Here is a 15,302-nt window from a genome sequence, read left to right as displayed (position 1 = left end):
CAGTACAGGGTGCCGGCTTGTGAATAGGTTTAAGACTTTCCCAGCAGTCAGAGCTTCTTTAGATGAGAGGGATCCCAGGAGTTTGGGGACTTGCAGAGGCAGCTGGCTGGCTCGTCCCAGCTGGGCAGCTGTAGAACGTTTCCTGCTGGCCTGGGATGGTTGGAAGGCTTAAGTCCCTTTCGACCACTGTGATTCTCTGGTCAGTGTTAATCTTATTTTCAGTTTGGGCATGGGTAGGGACCCTTTTCAGATCAGAAACTCAAACAATTGTGTTTCCTAGATATTGGCTGTTAAACCTTGTTGTATCCCATAGCTAATCAGGGACAATCTGTCTTCCCTAAACATTGTTAGAAGGAAGGAAGATGAGAGTGTTTTGACCTCTTTAGGAAAAAAAAAAAAAAAGATGCTGTTTAAATCAGAAACCTTGTTTACATCCAGCAAATGAATAACAAAATGGAGTTCTCTGTCCAGTTATAAACATCATTGAGGCAGTCTATGCAATTAAGGCACTTTAAATACACTAGGGGACCCTGTAATGTAAATATGTTATTGTGAATACAGTTGATCCTTGAACAAGGAGAGGGTTAGGGGGCTGATGCCCCCTCCTCCCTGCACAGTCAAAAGTCCTCTTATAACTTTCCATTCCCCCAAAAACTTAGCTACTATTAGCCTACTGTTGACTGGAAGCTTTACTGATAACATGAATAGTTGATTAACACATATTTTGTATATTATATGTATTATATATACTATATTCTTACAATAAAGTAAGCTAGAGAAGAGAAAATGCATTTAGAGTGTTGGAAAAAATCCACATGTAAGTGGAGCCATGCAGTTCAAATTCCTGTTATTCAAGGGCCAACTGTACTTCTATGGAAAATCATAATCGTTCTGGATTTTTATATAGTATTTCGATTTAGTCATTATTAAACCTTATTTTCCACTTAGCTCACTATAAAGTGAATGTCCTTACAGGGGCATTTGTTTGGAATTTGGAGCAAAGGTGGAAGGATTAGAAAAAGTGTGGGCAGGGTAGACACAGTTTCTCAGCCCTATGGCTGCCTGGCTTGGCTTCAGCAGGGGCCTTGCCTTCTTCTAGGGTCCACAACGACATCTGCATAGCTCACCCCTAAGGGGAGAAGCATCAGATTCCTGAACCAAAAATCTGGTAACACAAACTTGCTTTGTTCCCAGCTTTGTAAATTCCATATAGTGGTTGTTTTTTGCATCAGAGATCTGGAAGCCTTCCTGCCCATTCATTATAGGCAGTCTCCCTGTGTCTAGAGGCCCTAAATAGAATGAGGAGCAGGAATGACATGCCCTCACATCTTCTGCCCCCTCTCACATCAGAGCTTATTAGAGTCTTATGAGCAGGAGGAGCAGAGCTGGGGGCACAGTAGATGTAAAGGGTGGGAATCACTCTTGGGAGGCTGCCTAGGGAGCAGGGTGTAAACTGAAGCAGGAGAGAACATCTTTATTTTTTGTCACCCTTTCCTAAAAAATCCCCATCTGTCTGGATGATGCATATCAGAAAAGCTGCAGAAATTGTTCTTGAATTGTGGGAGAGGTCCTTAGGCTCTGTGCCTTTAACTGGTCCACCTGAGCTCTGTAGTGTGGGCGTCACCATTACCTCTTTGATGAGGGTTTTCTCGGTTCCTGGGCAGACCTTGTTCCCTCTCCACTGTGCCCTCAGTTGATGTGCTTTTTTCTTTCCTTGGCTGCAGGATTATTACAGTGGTGGCTACTATCCTGTACAGGACCCGACCCTGGTACCCCCCCAGGAAATCGCTTCAGATGCCTCCTTTATCGATGATGAAGCAGTAAGTTAACAAAGCGCAAGTGACCATCTTTGACCCACAGGCAAATCGGAAGCTAAAGGAAATTCTCTTTAAAACTATTCAGTTAGGATTAGGTGTGGTAGCGCGTAACTGAGAATCTCCAAATAATAGGGCTTCTATAAGAGAAGGTAATTATTTTCCTCATAAAAGAAGACTAGAGTAGGCATGCCAGGCAGGACTGGTGGGACAGTTCCACAAAGTAGGCGGGCCTAGTCCCCTTCTGATCATTATTTTGCCACCTCTAGGTTGTGGCCTTCATTCTTATGGTCAGTGATAGCAACTGAGGCTACAGCTGCCACATCTGCATTCCATCTAGCCCTCCGCAGCTGGGTGGGGAGGAAAGAGGAGAGACATTTTCCCTCCCCTTTTAGGAGACTTCCCAAAAGTTTCTAAGTTCACTTCCACTCCTGTTTCATTGACTAGAATCTGGTCACATGGCCTTACTGGTTGTAGGGGAGCCTAGGACATGTAGCCTTTTGGTTGGGTGATAATAGACCTAGCCAAAATGTTGGGTTCGTTCACAGGACAGGAGAAGGGAGAATGGATTTTGGGAAGGAACAGCAGCCACACTAAATAACCCCTGTGTTTCCTGTAACCGGACCTGCTGCTGCTGAGCTTCCTAACCTCAGTGCGAGGGAATATAGAGCCCTATGTCCTGTGGCCATCAGGCCATGTTCAGGTTATAAAGTATTGTTTTATCTGCAGGGATGTCATAGCCTATTGAGGGGGCGCTGGAAATAGAGGCTGCTTCCTCTTTGCATGCAGGTTCTTAAAAAAAATTTCTAGCCCAGCCAGCATGTGCAACAACAACAAAAACCAATTTCTACTTACCTGTTCGCAGAAAGGTGTGCATACCTTTGCATACTTCTCTGCCTGTGGTTAATATTGTGTATGTCCTTTCTTTCTTTCTTTCTTTTTTTTTTTTTTTTCTAAATAGTGCTTTTAAAAATATATTTTTATTGATTTCAGAGAGGAAGGGAGAGGGAGAGATAGAAACATCAATGATGAGAGAGAATCATTGACCAGCTGCCTTCTGCACGCCCCCCACTGGGGATCGAGCCCGAAACCCGGGCATGTGCCCTGACTGGGAATTGAACCATGACCTCCTGGTTCATAGATTGATGCTCAACCACTGAGCCACACCGGCCAGGCTTATGTCCTTCTTGACAAGCTCCATAGTTAGGTTCTTTTTGTTCTAAGCCTAAGAGGCATAAAGGAGCTGCTCATCCAGTGGCAAAAGTCAGTTTTTTGTGGGTAAAGTGACCCAGAGGCCTCGTTAATGCTCAGACAAGGACCTGGGTCTGACTGAAGTCCGAATGTTTTAATTTGATTCCTCAGCACCCACACTCCCTTCCCGGGACATCTTTGGGTGACTGGAGTGATCTATATGCTTCGTGAGGGGGAAGAGGAAAGAGGAGTGAGTGGTCTCCTAGAAAATTCGCCAGGCCTTTTCCTATGAAGCTCCCTCTCTATGCAGCTCCATGTTTTCCCTCTCTGATGTCTGCTCTGGTGTGGGGTCTGCTGAATTGGTGATACCAAACCAATGAGAAGGAACAGACATGTAAAAAGAACTGATTTGCAGAGGAGAATTCCAAGATTTTTTTTTATTCCAAATTGTTCATTTGAAAACTGCATGCAGTCCTTTAGGCAGATACAATTTATAGTAATTTGAGTACAAATTCATAAAATTATTCTCAGTACTCACTTATGTTTGGAAATGTCTCTTGACCTTCCTTTCCCTGAGTCCAGGAGAACTGAGAAGTAGCCATGCATCTGGCATCAGGGCAGCTTGGTAGTGGGCAGGGTGAAATCAGATGTTACAGAGGGGAAATGAGGATGCAGTGGAATTGGGGAGTCGCGATACGATTTGATAACATATGGGTCCTTAGCCACATCTCCTAATCCTAATCCCCCACTCCTGCATTTTTTCTCCTTTTCCAGTTTAAGCGGCTGCAGGGCAAGAGGAACCGAGGGAGGGAGGAAATCAACTTTGTGGAGATCAAAGGTGATGACCAGCTCAGTGGGGCCCAGCAGTGGATGACCAAGTCATTGACAGAAGAGAAATCCATGAAGTCATTCAGCAAAGTAAGTGGGAAAGATCTACTGAGTGGCAAACTTGGGAGGCCCCAGAGCAAAATTTGGTCCTGCTCCCTACTGTTACTGTCAGCAACACATTTAGCAAACACCTGTTGTCAGTGGTATTAGCGTACGCACTGAGCCTCACAGACACTGCTCCTGCTTCCAGAACTTTGCAGCACGTTGCTCTCCATCTGGACGGTGGAGTCTGGTTGCTGAGATGAAATGGTGGAGCAGTTTCCCAGTTGGGAAGATGCTAATATATTGTGGCCTCTTCCCTGGCTGGATAGAATCCATAGCCGCCCTACCCTCTCCCTACTGTCATGCCCTTTCTCCATCCCATTAAGCTGGGACCGGGCTCAGCATATCTTTGAGGTATGGGCACCACAGAGCTCAGAAGTCCTGGGGTCCTAGGTTCTCAGTGTGCAACCCCCCCTCTCCTTTATTTATTTATTGTAGCCGTCTGTGGTCTTATTTTTCCATTATTTATTGTAGCCATCTGTGGTCTTTTTTTTTTTTTTTAATGTTTTTATTGATTTTAGAGAGAGAAGAAAGGAGAGAGGAGAGCGAGAAACACTGATGTCAGAGAGAAACATCGTTCAGCTGCCTCCCGCACATACCCTGACTGGGGATTGAACCCACAACCTTGGCATTTGCCCTGACTGGGAATCAAACCAACAACCTTTTGGTGCACAGGATGACAATCAACCAACAGAGCCACACTGGCCAGGGCCACTTGTGGGGTCTTTTCATACGCTATATCCCTCATATTCCCACACCACACTCCCACCTTCTTGGCACTAGTTGTCATCTTTCAGAATGATGACCATCTCTTCACCTAGTAGCTGAGTACAGCAAACGTGGACATTTATGAGTCTGCCACAGGGGGGCAGAATGTGGGGAAACCTTGGATTCCAGCCCAGCACCAGCAAGGCCAAGGTCGGGCATCTTATTCCCTTCTTCTCTCGTTTGTTTTATTTGCAGCCACAGATGGCCATCTGAGCCCTAGCCATTTGTTTTAACTGAATGCTGGCGGTCATATAGGACTGAGCAAAGTATAGTGGTTAGATCAGCATAGATCCATCACTGTTTACTGGAAAAACCACTTAGAGCATGCTCTACTAACTGTGGGTGGAGAGAGTTATCATATAGTAATAGCAACTGTTGTTAACGCTCATTGTGGGCCAAGGATGGCGCTGGATGTTTTATGTTTCTCATCTTTAACTGTCACATTAAATGACATTAAATAGCAGCAAGGAATTGGAGTTTGCTATTTTCCCTGGTCTAAGTTTTCTTTCCACCATCTCATTGTATTGAGCTAGATTTTTTAAAAAGAAGACAGGCCCTAGCCGTTGTGGCTCAGTTGGTTGTTATCATCTTGTACACCGAAATGTCGAAGGTTCTATTTCCAGTCAGGGCCCATACTTAGGTTGTGGGTTCAGTCTCCTGTTGGGAGTGGGCTCGGTTTGGTTCCCAGTTGGGGCATGTACGGGAGGCAACTGGTCGATGTTCTCTCTCTCTCTCTTGCTTCCTTCCTCTCTCTAAAATCAATAAATGTATTCTCTAGTGAGGATTAGAAAAAATAAAAAATAAGCCTGGCCAGTGTGGTTCAGTGGTTGAGCGCTGACCCATGAACCAGGAGGTCACGGTTCGATTCTCGGTCAGGGCACCAGGGCACATGCCCAGGTTTTGGGCTTGATCCCCAGTAGGGAGTGTGCAGGGGGCAGCCAATCCATGATTCTCTCTCACTGATGTTTCTATCTTTCCTTCTTCCTTACTCTCTTGAAATGAATAAAAAACATATTTAAAAAAATAAAGTAAAAATAAAAACGAAGATAAAGATGTGGATCTTGTCCCTGCGGAGTTTACAGTGTAGTTGGGGAAAACAGATTTAAGGACACTTGAGCGTAAATGATTACAGTGCAAATTGATTACTTAAGTGCTGAGGAGACTCCAGAGAGTTTTGGGAGTTGGGTGGGGCTAATTAGGAAGCTTCTAGTCTGAGACAACACTGGCAGAGGACAGAAAAAGCACAGAATGAAAGCCCAGACCAATGCAGATTTTGACAGTAGATCTTTTGCATCATAATTCGGTTAGTGGTTCAGTGCAGTTACGGGTGGAGGTTGGATGATTGGAGAGATGGTGAAAATTCTAGTTCCAGGGAAGCTGTTGGTACTTACTAGGACGGGGGAGGTGGAGATTTAGCCAAAGGTAGAGAGTTTGATGGTAGAGAGTTTGGTAAACAGTAGGTAAGAGACAGGCTAGACATCTGGACTGACTGGGGAGTAGGGGACAGAGATGAACAGGCTTGAAGGGTTGTGAGAGGGGAGGGAGGCCTATGCTCTGGCACTTAAGCTGTTTTAGATGGACTATAGGCAATACAACTGGTATCAAGTGTTCACTGTGGGCAGAGCTTGGTGTGGGGGTGGGATGGGGTTATTAAGAAATAGAAGACAGAGTTCTGACAGAGTATTTCCAGTCTAATGGGGATATTAGCAGGCTATTTCAGGCAAGTATTCTGAGCTTGGGTTTTTTGCATAAGAGCTTTAATAAAAATAATTGCTTTGTAAGTGTATAGGCATAAAAACAGCTCCAGACACACTCTTCCCCCCAGGACTTGGGCAGTGTCTTTGGTTACCCATTCCCCATCATTGCACCATCTGGGCCCCTGAAAAACTTCTGCTTTTCTTCCTGTGGCTTAATGGTTGCGTTGTCTTCTCTTGCAGAAGAAAGGTGAGCAGCCAACAGGCCAGCAGCGGCGGAAACACCAGATCACATATCTGATTCATCAGGTGAGAGCACTGAGAGCCCTGGCCTGCCTGGCAGGATCCCTATAAACCTGAGAATTTAAAGGCTGAGCTAAAAGCCCAGGTGCCAGGTACCAACTCTGGGAAGGCGTCCTCTGCCATTCTCCATGTGGCCACTAGGAGTGTGTGTGTCCTTCAGAATTACTACTCTGTGTCATTCTCACTTCATGTAAGACTCAGGTACAGGTGCTTAAAATAAACTCAGTATGTCCAAAACATAAACGTAGAGGGAGTGAAATAGTTTATCACAGGGTTTTAAAAATTTATTTTAGTTTAATTTATATTAGTTTCAGGTGTCCAGCATAGTGGTTAGACATTTATGTAATTTATGAAGTGGTTCCCCCAATAAATCTAGTACCCATCTGGCACCATACATAGTTATTATAATACTAGAGGCCCGGTGCACAAAAATTTGTGCACTGGGGGGGGGGGGGGGGTGTCCCTCAGCCCGGCCTGTGCCCTCTTGCAGTCTGGGACCCCTCGGGGGATGACCACTTGCTGGCTTAGGCCTGCTCCCTGGGGGATTGGGCCTAAGATGGCAATCAGACATCCCTCTGGCAGCCCGGCAGCCCTTGGGGGATGTCCACTTGCCAGCGGGGAGCAGACCTAAGCTGCAGTCAGACATCCTTAGCGCTGCTGAGGAGGCAGGAGAGGCTCCCACCACCACCGCTGTACTGGCAGCCATCAGCTTGGCTTGTGGCTGAGCAGAGCTCCCCCATGTGAGAGCGCACTGACCACCAGAGGGCAGCTCCTGCATTGAGCGTCTGCCCCCTGGTGGTCAGTGTGTGTCATAGTGACCAGTAATTCCAGTCTTTCTGCTGTTAGGGTCAGTTTGCATATTACCCTTTTACTATATAGGATAGAGGCCTGGTGCACGGGTGGGGGCCGGCTGGTTTGCCTTGAAGGGTGTCCTGGATCAGGGTGGGGGTCCCGCTTGGGTGCCTGGCCATCCTGGGTGAGGGGCTGACGGCTGTTTGCAGCTGGTCACACCCCCTTCAGGGTGGGGTCCCCACTGGGGTGCCTGGCCAGTCTGGGTGAGGGGCTGAGGGCCGTTTTCAGGCTAGCGGGCGACTGAAGCTCCCAGCCTCTCCTTTTTTTTCTTTTTTTTTTTATTCTGGGATTTATTTACCTTCTATAATTGAAATATTGTTGCCGTCACTGGCGCTCCCAGCTCTGAGGCCGCGGCCGGCTTAAAGTAGGTATCTGGAGTTTGTTTAGCTTCTGTAATTGAAACATTGTTGCTTCCGGAGCTCAGAGCCGGGCCGCGGCAGGCCGTGGCAGGCGGGGAACCTTGGCTTCCTCCATCACTGGAGCAAGCAAGCCTCATGTTTGCTTCAGCTGCGTGGCTGCCGGCCGCCATCTTGGTTGGCAGTTAATTTGCATATCGCCCTGATTAGCCAATGGGAAGCGTAGCAGAGGTACGGTTAATTACCCTTTTTGCCTTTTATTAGATAGGACTAGAGGTCTGGTGCACAAATTTGTGCATGGCTGGGGATCCCTTGGCCTGGCTGGCGATTGGGGCCATCTCACCCAGTCCCAATGGGGGCTGATCGGGGCAGTTGGCTGGGGGAGGAACTGCAGGAGGTTGGCTGTGGAACACACTGACCACCAGGGGGCAGCTCCTGCATTGAGCATCTGCCCCCTGGTAGTCAGTGCGCATCATAGCGACTGGTCAACCGGTTGGTTGTTTGGTCGCTTAAGCTTTTATATATATAAATTGACTATATTCCCTGTGCTGTATTTTATTATATTTAAAAAAATATTTTTATTGATTTCAGAGAGGAAGGGAGAAGGAGAGAGAGAGAGAAACATCAATGATGAGAGAATCATTGATGGCTGCCTCCTGCATGCCCCCTACTGGGGATCGAGCTTGCAACCCTGGGCATGTGCCCCAACTGGAAATTGAACCAGCGGCCTTTTGGTTCATGGGTCGGCATTCAATTGCTGAGTCACACTGGCTGGACTTGTTGAGGATTTTTGCATTTATGTTCATCAGTGATATTGGCCTATAATTTTCTTTTTCTTTTATTGATTGTTTTGTCTAGTTTGGAGGTACATGGTTCGATTCCTGGTTCAGGGCACATGCTCAGATTGTGGGCTCAATCCCCAGTGCGGGGTATGCAAGAGGCAGCCAATCAGTGATTTTCTCTCATCATTGATGTTTCTATCTCTCCCTCTACCTTCCTCTCTAAAATAAGTAAAAAAAAGTATTTAAAAATATTCTTTAAAAACAAAACAAAAAAACAAACAAACGAAAAACAACCTCAGCCCTGGCCGGTTTGGCTCAGTGGATAGAGCGTCAGCCTGTGGACTGAAGGGTCCCAGGTTCAATTCCGGCCAAGGGCACATGCCTGGGTTGTGGGCTTGATCCCCAGTAGGGGGCATTCAGGAGGCAGACGGTCAATGATTCCCTCTCATCATTGATGTTTCTATCTCTTTCTCCCTCTCCCTTCCTCTCTGAAATAATAATAAAAAAAAAATTATATATATATATATATATATATATATATATATATATATATATATATATATATAAACACACACACACACACACAAAAAAACACCTCAGTTTGACTCTCCCCTGCCCCTTTTTCCTTGCCACAGGCTAAGGAGCGAGAGCTGGAGCTGAAGAACACTTGGTCCGAGAACAAGCTCAGCCGCCGGCAAACCCAAGCCAAGTACGGGTTCTAGGCTCCGGACCTGACTGCAGATCCCAGGGTCTCTAGTAGCCCTCTGGCCCCGCCCCCTCGGGGACACCGGCTGCTCCAAGCCCAGGACCTCTTTCCTTGAGGATCTAGCCCTCGCCTCTGCGAGAATGAACATATTTGATAGATTTTTCTTACAAAAGTTAGAAAACTCAGCTCCTTTCTGTCTTGGAGCTAGCAAAGACTCGAGTGATGCCTCAGAAGGGGCTCAGAGTTCTTGGACGGGAATTTGCTCCCTATTGGGTGTGATGAAATGTTGAACCCCTCCCTCCACCTTTTTTTTTTTTAACCAGGGATGTCTGTTGAAATAAAACATTCAGTCTGACAGATGCTGCCTGCCCTACCTCCTTTCCTACTTTTTAGTATGGCCTCCTTTTTCATTTTGGACCTCTCTCATTTGGTATCCTGTCCCTGTGTCTGCTTTTACCTTGTGTAAAGCACTCCCTGGCCAGCGTGAGTTGCCTCGATGATGACCTTGCCTTTGTTTCTCTGGACCTAAAGTAGGTACAGAGAAACTAGGTTCGTGGCCATTGAAGACCCAGGAGTTGTATGTAAATTGGGTTTGGGGCAGGAGCCTGTGATCCCAAACATGGGAAATACTGCTGTTCTCGGGTGTCTCTGAAGATTGGGGAAGTCAGGAGGTTCTTCTGTGACATGAAAGAGTTGTTAGACATAAAATCCATTCCAGCAAGAGGTACAGTGGGGAAGTGCCTTCCCTGAAGATGATTTAAGTTTTCACTGGTAGCTGGCCTAGACTGGTTTGGGAGCTTTGCACAGAGCTTGGGGGCTGGACAAGTCTGGGAGGCTTCTGGATCCCTAGCTGTTTGCCAGCAAGGAAGGGCTGGTTTGGGTGGGTGGCTGGAGAAGGGGGCTGGTGGGGTCTATGGATTCAGTTAGCTGTCAGGCTCTGTGATGCCCAGAGTGACAAGATGGAAGGAAGGCATGGTTCCTCCCTGCCAGGGAGGGTGCGCGGAGGGAGGGAAGGTGCGTGTACTGGTCACAAAACTGTGTGCAGATTTTCCTGAAATGCGTTGCTGAGGATACTGGGACTCCAGTGGGGCTTAACCGCAGTGGTGTCCGACAGGAAGAGCGTGTTGAAGACACTCCTGTGAGAAGAAAGGCCTTGGGTGCCAACCAGAGGAGCACTGATTGGACAGAGATGCTTGACTCCAGTTGCAGGTTCGGAGCAGGGAATATACAGAGGAATTGGTTTTTGACAGTCCTGGTGACAGGAAGGTTAAGGCCAGAGGGGCAGTTTAAGTGTGTGGTGGGGACTTGGGGATTGAGAGGGAAGAGGCAGCCGTGTGGCCTCTCACCATCCTTCTGGTCCTGTGTGCTGGGTAAGTTGAGTCTGTTTGCCATTAAGTGCAGAGGAGGGTTTCATCACTTACAGGAAAACCACCCACTTATCTGAAATCTGACCTACTTTGGGGTTGGAGCCAGACAGGGCTCTTGGATCCCTCAGGGACCTTCAGGCTGCAGTTGTCAAAATCGGTGCATTAGCCCCACCACTCCCATCATCCACAGAGGCACTGGGGACTGAGATCGCCCCTCTGGGTGTCTTAGGTGGTGAGGCAGGTTTAACAGGGCCAAACTGTCTGTGATCCTGAGGAGTCAAGTGCTCTTTCCTGTGTCCATTATGCTACAGGTGCAGCCCTGCTCCTGCGGTGCCCTACTCCTGGGACTGCAGTCAACTTCTCATTCTTGGGGTTGCATCGTGATGTAGCGGGAAGGGCTCTGTGCAGGGAGGCAGGACATGGTAGGTCGGGAGAGCCCAGTGTCTTCTGGGAATGACAGGCCAGATATTTTTTAGGTTCCCTTTGCTTTCCGCCTCCTTTGATTCCCTGCAAGTCATTTTAAGCCACTTTTTTTAAAAGTCACTTTTTAGTTCTGTCAACAATGACATTTTATTTAGTGGGTGGAATTTCTTGGTCACCAAGAGAAAGTTGACAGCTTCTGGGTGGTAGTAGCCTCAAGTCTGGTAAACAAACAGGAAAGAGAAGACAGGGATGAGGGAGAGAGGAGGCGTAAGGAGTGGCACTTGGTTAGAGTTGGCAGGCAGCAACCACCAGAGGGCAGAGGGAGGAGGGGTGGAGAACGTGGTCGGAGATGGATCCCAGTCGCTGGCAGATTTTGGAGGGGCTGGGGCACAGTTCCAGTGTATTGACCTAGGAAGCTGAGCTACACAGGGATCCAGCTTAGAAACTGCACAGAGACGGCAAGGCTGTCAGGGTTTTCAGCTTCTGCCCCACCACCTTTGGCCCTGGGGAGGGGTTTGGCCAGGTCTTCTCCCCTTGGGTGCTGAGCTTGCTGTCCAAGAAGCCACAGTCTCTTGGAGGGAATGGTTGTAGTCCTGTGGGCTTGGGAAGCTCTGCGCTACCTGCTTCCACCCTTTTTACCCTCTCCTCCCTCAGCTTTCAAGTAGGGTCCCGTGTTCTCAGGCCAGGAGAGATGGTTGAAGGTGGGGCCTCTGACGAGTGGGTTCATGGGCAGCGATATGCCGTGGAATTGGGATAGCTGAGGTTATGGAGATCTTTTCACCCCCCCCACCCCCCGCCCCTGGGCCAGGATTATAGGACACCTTACTGAGATTGTCTTCTGCTTTTGCTGAGGGAGCAGATAGGATGAAAGGGGCAGCTTAGGGGAGGCAGGAGCAGGACAATATGGACAGTCGTCAGGGTCAGCCATGGTGCTGAAGGGGCTAGATCTGGGAGCTGTGGCCTTTCTTCAGGCTCTGAAGGGGACCTGGGGCTGGGGGTGGGAGACTCCCCTCAGACCTGAGAGTGGGCTGTGCCAGAGAAAGCCCTGCCTGGAGAAGGCAGAGGAGGGATGGACTGGCCATGGGAAGATTAGCAGGGAAATGCCCCCACCCCCACCCCCACCCTCAGCACAATGGCTCCAGCTCATTTTCCTATAAAAGTTACCTTCATCCTGAGGTCCCACCATAGCCTCAGACCTTAGCTTGGCAGAGAGCGAGCAGCATGGTGCTGGGGCCATGATTTTGGTGAGGGGAAGGAGGCCCCACCACCTCGGTCCTCAGGGCTGGGCCTGCAGCTGGAGCTCTCGGAGGATGGGGACCTTATCCCTTTGCTCAGTGCAGGGGCCCTGTGGTCTAAGGGAGAGCCCTGGGTTGGGATGACATGATCTGGGCTTGACTGCGTCCAACTCCCGGTCACTTCCCCTCTCTGGACCTCAGTTTCCTATTTAGTTGAACCGAAGTCAGTCACAAGCGGTCTGAGGTCCCTATTAGCCCTAGCAGCCCTGCTCTGCCAAGCCCTTCATTCTGATGGTCTTGTCTGAACTGTACAGCAGCTCTGTGTGCAAATAAGGAGGCATTACTTCCATTTCAAAGGAACGTGGGGAATAGACAGACGCAGAGAAAAGGTTTCCTGCAAAGGTTATGCAGCCAGTTAGCACAGAGCCACCCCGGGAACCCAGGGCTTTGGATGCCATCATCTGGATTCTCCCGCCACCCCTCCGTGAGCCCACCCCAGGCTGCGTGAAGGAGAGGAAGACGGAGGGTCACTGGGTCCCACTCTGCCCGCCTCTAGCAGGCTTTGCTCCTTCAGAAACACCAAGTGGGTCCCTAGGCAGTCCTGCTTCCTCCCAGCACCTGCCCATCCTGCTACAGCGGGTTTTCTGACTTTCTGAGGTCCAGCTCTTGCTATACAGCGAACTCCTTTCTCTGCCTCCTCCCCCTGCCACAAGGAATCAGCCACTAGGTGACTCCCTGAGTCTAATCTGAGACCTTCCTTGCACTTTCGGCCTCTGATGTACGTAAACCATCTGCTCCCTTTCCTCCCTCCCTCTCCTCTTGCGCAGGAGGGGGTTTAGACCTACAGGCAGCAGGAAGTGGAACCCCAGCTCTGTTGACTCAGCAACCATATTCCTCCTTAAGCTGATTAGCATTGGAGTGGAAAGGAGGGGAATTCGCTTGTCACTGGAGCTGGCACCTGCACCAGGCTGGGGGTGGCGTGATGGCTGCAGCACCTGGGCCAGGGGATTTCTGTGCCTCTGGCAGGAGAAGAAGCCCTGACAGGCACTGATTGCCTTGAGCAGGCTGCACAGACAGGACCACTGGAGTACCTGGGCCTGAGTGGCTTTGGGGTGGGTGGGGGGCAGTCTCTGTTCTGAGCCCTGAGGGCAACGCAGGGGCAGACATCCTGCCGCAAAGAGCCCCCAGTCTGAGACAAAAATAAGACCCAGGGCAGATGATTCCAGGTGGTTGAAGCCCAGAATACGGGTTCTGCCCTGGGGCCGAGGCTGCCCTGAAGTGGGTCTGGGCAGAGGATGCTTCACAAAAGGGAAGAGAACTAGGTTCCAACTGAGGCAGAAGCCGATGGCCTTGGTCTTGGCCTTGCTTGGAAGACACAAAAGAGTCTTGGGGCCGCTCGTCCTCCAAGCCTAAGGGCTCACACACAGGCTGGCAGTGCACTCTCCCCTTCCCAGTCTTGTGCTTGCCCCTTTCTCTCCTGGCATCCACAGGAGATAGAGCCACCCTCTGGCCCTGGCTGCCTGCCCAGCCCAACCCAGTTAGGGAAGGAATACTTTGCAGAGAAAGGTCTGTGTCCCTTGTCTCGTGTCTCCTGCCAACAGATCTGTGACCCTTGCGCAGGTGTCTCTCAGCCCCCGACCCCTCTGTCTCCCACAACATGAGAGAGTCAGAGACAGAAGGAGCCTGGAGTACCTGCATCGCTGTAGGGGGAGGTGGTTGGTGATGATTTATTAGCCAGACAAGAATCAACAAACAAGTTCTAACATCTGTTCTCGCCAAACCAACCCCCAGACAGCAGCAGCATTGGACCAGGGCCCAGACCCAAAGGCTCAGAGGACCAAGGAAATCAGACTCCGTGCGGAGAGGCCGGGGCAGTGGGAGGCAGCAGGCCCTCCCAGCCCACATCCTCAGAGGAGCACCAAACACTGAGGACTCTGGGAGGGAGCGGTGAGTGTGTCCCTAACAGGAAGTGGGTTCCACATTTGCTCCTCTGACCTCCGGTCTGCTTTGTGGGAGGCCCAGACCTGTCAGGATAACAGGGCTACGCTGGGATCTGGAGGAAGGGAACCAGCACCCGGGACCCAATGCGGTGGAACCCAGGAAAGCCACCAGACTTCCTGTCTTAGGAAAGTTCTGACATTTCCTGTGAAGACAGTGGAGGTGGGGTCAGGAACACAGCACTAAACGAGGGGCTTAGGAGGCCTGGGTCCTCGTCCTTGACCTCAGCCAAGTCATCCCACTGGCTTTGTTTCCTTATCTGCACAGCAAGGGAGTTGGACTTGATCAATAAGGGCAAAAAAAAAAAAAAAAAAATGCTGCTCCTCTTCCTTCCCTCACCCATAGCAGACATCACTAATCAATCCCGGTGCTCTTTTCTGCTGAGTTCAGATATGACCTTAACATCCTTTCCAAGGCAGCGCCTTAGAGCCTTAGGCAGCAAGGACCAATGGACTGGAGTTGGGATAGAAGGTGACACATTTTTGCCGTCTTTGCAATAGGTGACAGCTGAGGTCCTTTCCCGCTGGGATCGATCACCTTGTTCCATCCACATTTCCTTAGGAGGGCACCTGGGTGTGTGTGAAGTTCTCTGGACCCGCTGTTCCAGGTTAGCCTCCCTCCGCTCAGACACTGGCTCCTGAGGAGGCCCTAGGGAGGGCCACGTCTCTCCTCTGTCCTGGAACTCCTGTCTAGGTTGTGAGGGAGGCTGTGTCCCCAGAGAGGCAGGGGCTGGCGGGGCACGGGAGGGCCTTGTCCAGCCACGGAGTTCTCGGAATGCAGTTGCTGGCCACCTGGATTCTGCAGAGAGAAGGACAGTCTTAGGGCACACCCTCGATCCTCTGCCTTTTAGGCCGAACTGCAGCCTCACAGGCCAAGGCATCTG

The 15,302-nt window shown here is 49.7% G+C and overlaps 2 protein-coding genes across 3 annotated transcripts in view; one reads left to right on the top strand and one right to left on the bottom strand.

The window, feature by feature from the left end:
- Positions 1 to 9,753, top strand: part of PRCC (papillary renal cell carcinoma (translocation-associated)) — a 29,183-nt gene extending 19,430 nt beyond the window's left edge. Inside the window, exons 4-7 of the mRNA XM_006097777.3 lie at positions 1,725 to 1,820; positions 3,780 to 3,923; positions 6,641 to 6,706; positions 9,326 to 9,753. Coding sequence (XP_006097839.1) covers positions 1,725 to 1,820; positions 3,780 to 3,923; positions 6,641 to 6,706; positions 9,326 to 9,412 — 393 coding nt within the window. The 3' untranslated portion in view covers positions 9,413 to 9,753. The remainder of the gene's footprint in view (positions 1 to 1,724; positions 1,821 to 3,779; positions 3,924 to 6,640; positions 6,707 to 9,325) is intronic.
- Positions 9,754 to 15,047: 5,294 nt separating this feature from the next.
- SH2D2A (SH2 domain containing 2A) overlaps positions 15,048 to 15,302 on the bottom strand; it is a 9,227-nt gene continuing 8,972 nt past the window's right edge. For both annotated transcript variants that reach the window (XM_023761591.1, XM_023761592.1), the window contains exon 8: positions 15,048 to 15,217. In XM_023761591.1, coding sequence (XP_023617359.1) covers positions 15,068 to 15,217 — 150 coding nt within the window. In that variant the 3' untranslated portion in view covers positions 15,048 to 15,067. The remainder of the gene's footprint in view (positions 15,218 to 15,302) is intronic.

This window comes from Myotis lucifugus, unplaced genomic scaffold (assembly GCF_000147115.1).
Source record: "Myotis lucifugus unplaced genomic scaffold, Myoluc2.0 scaffold_211, whole genome shotgun sequence".
Taxonomy (NCBI): domain Eukaryota; kingdom Metazoa; phylum Chordata; class Mammalia; order Chiroptera; family Vespertilionidae; genus Myotis; species Myotis lucifugus.
The sequence above is the reverse complement of the archived record's forward strand: the minus strand, read 5'-3'. Positions and strand labels throughout refer to the sequence as shown.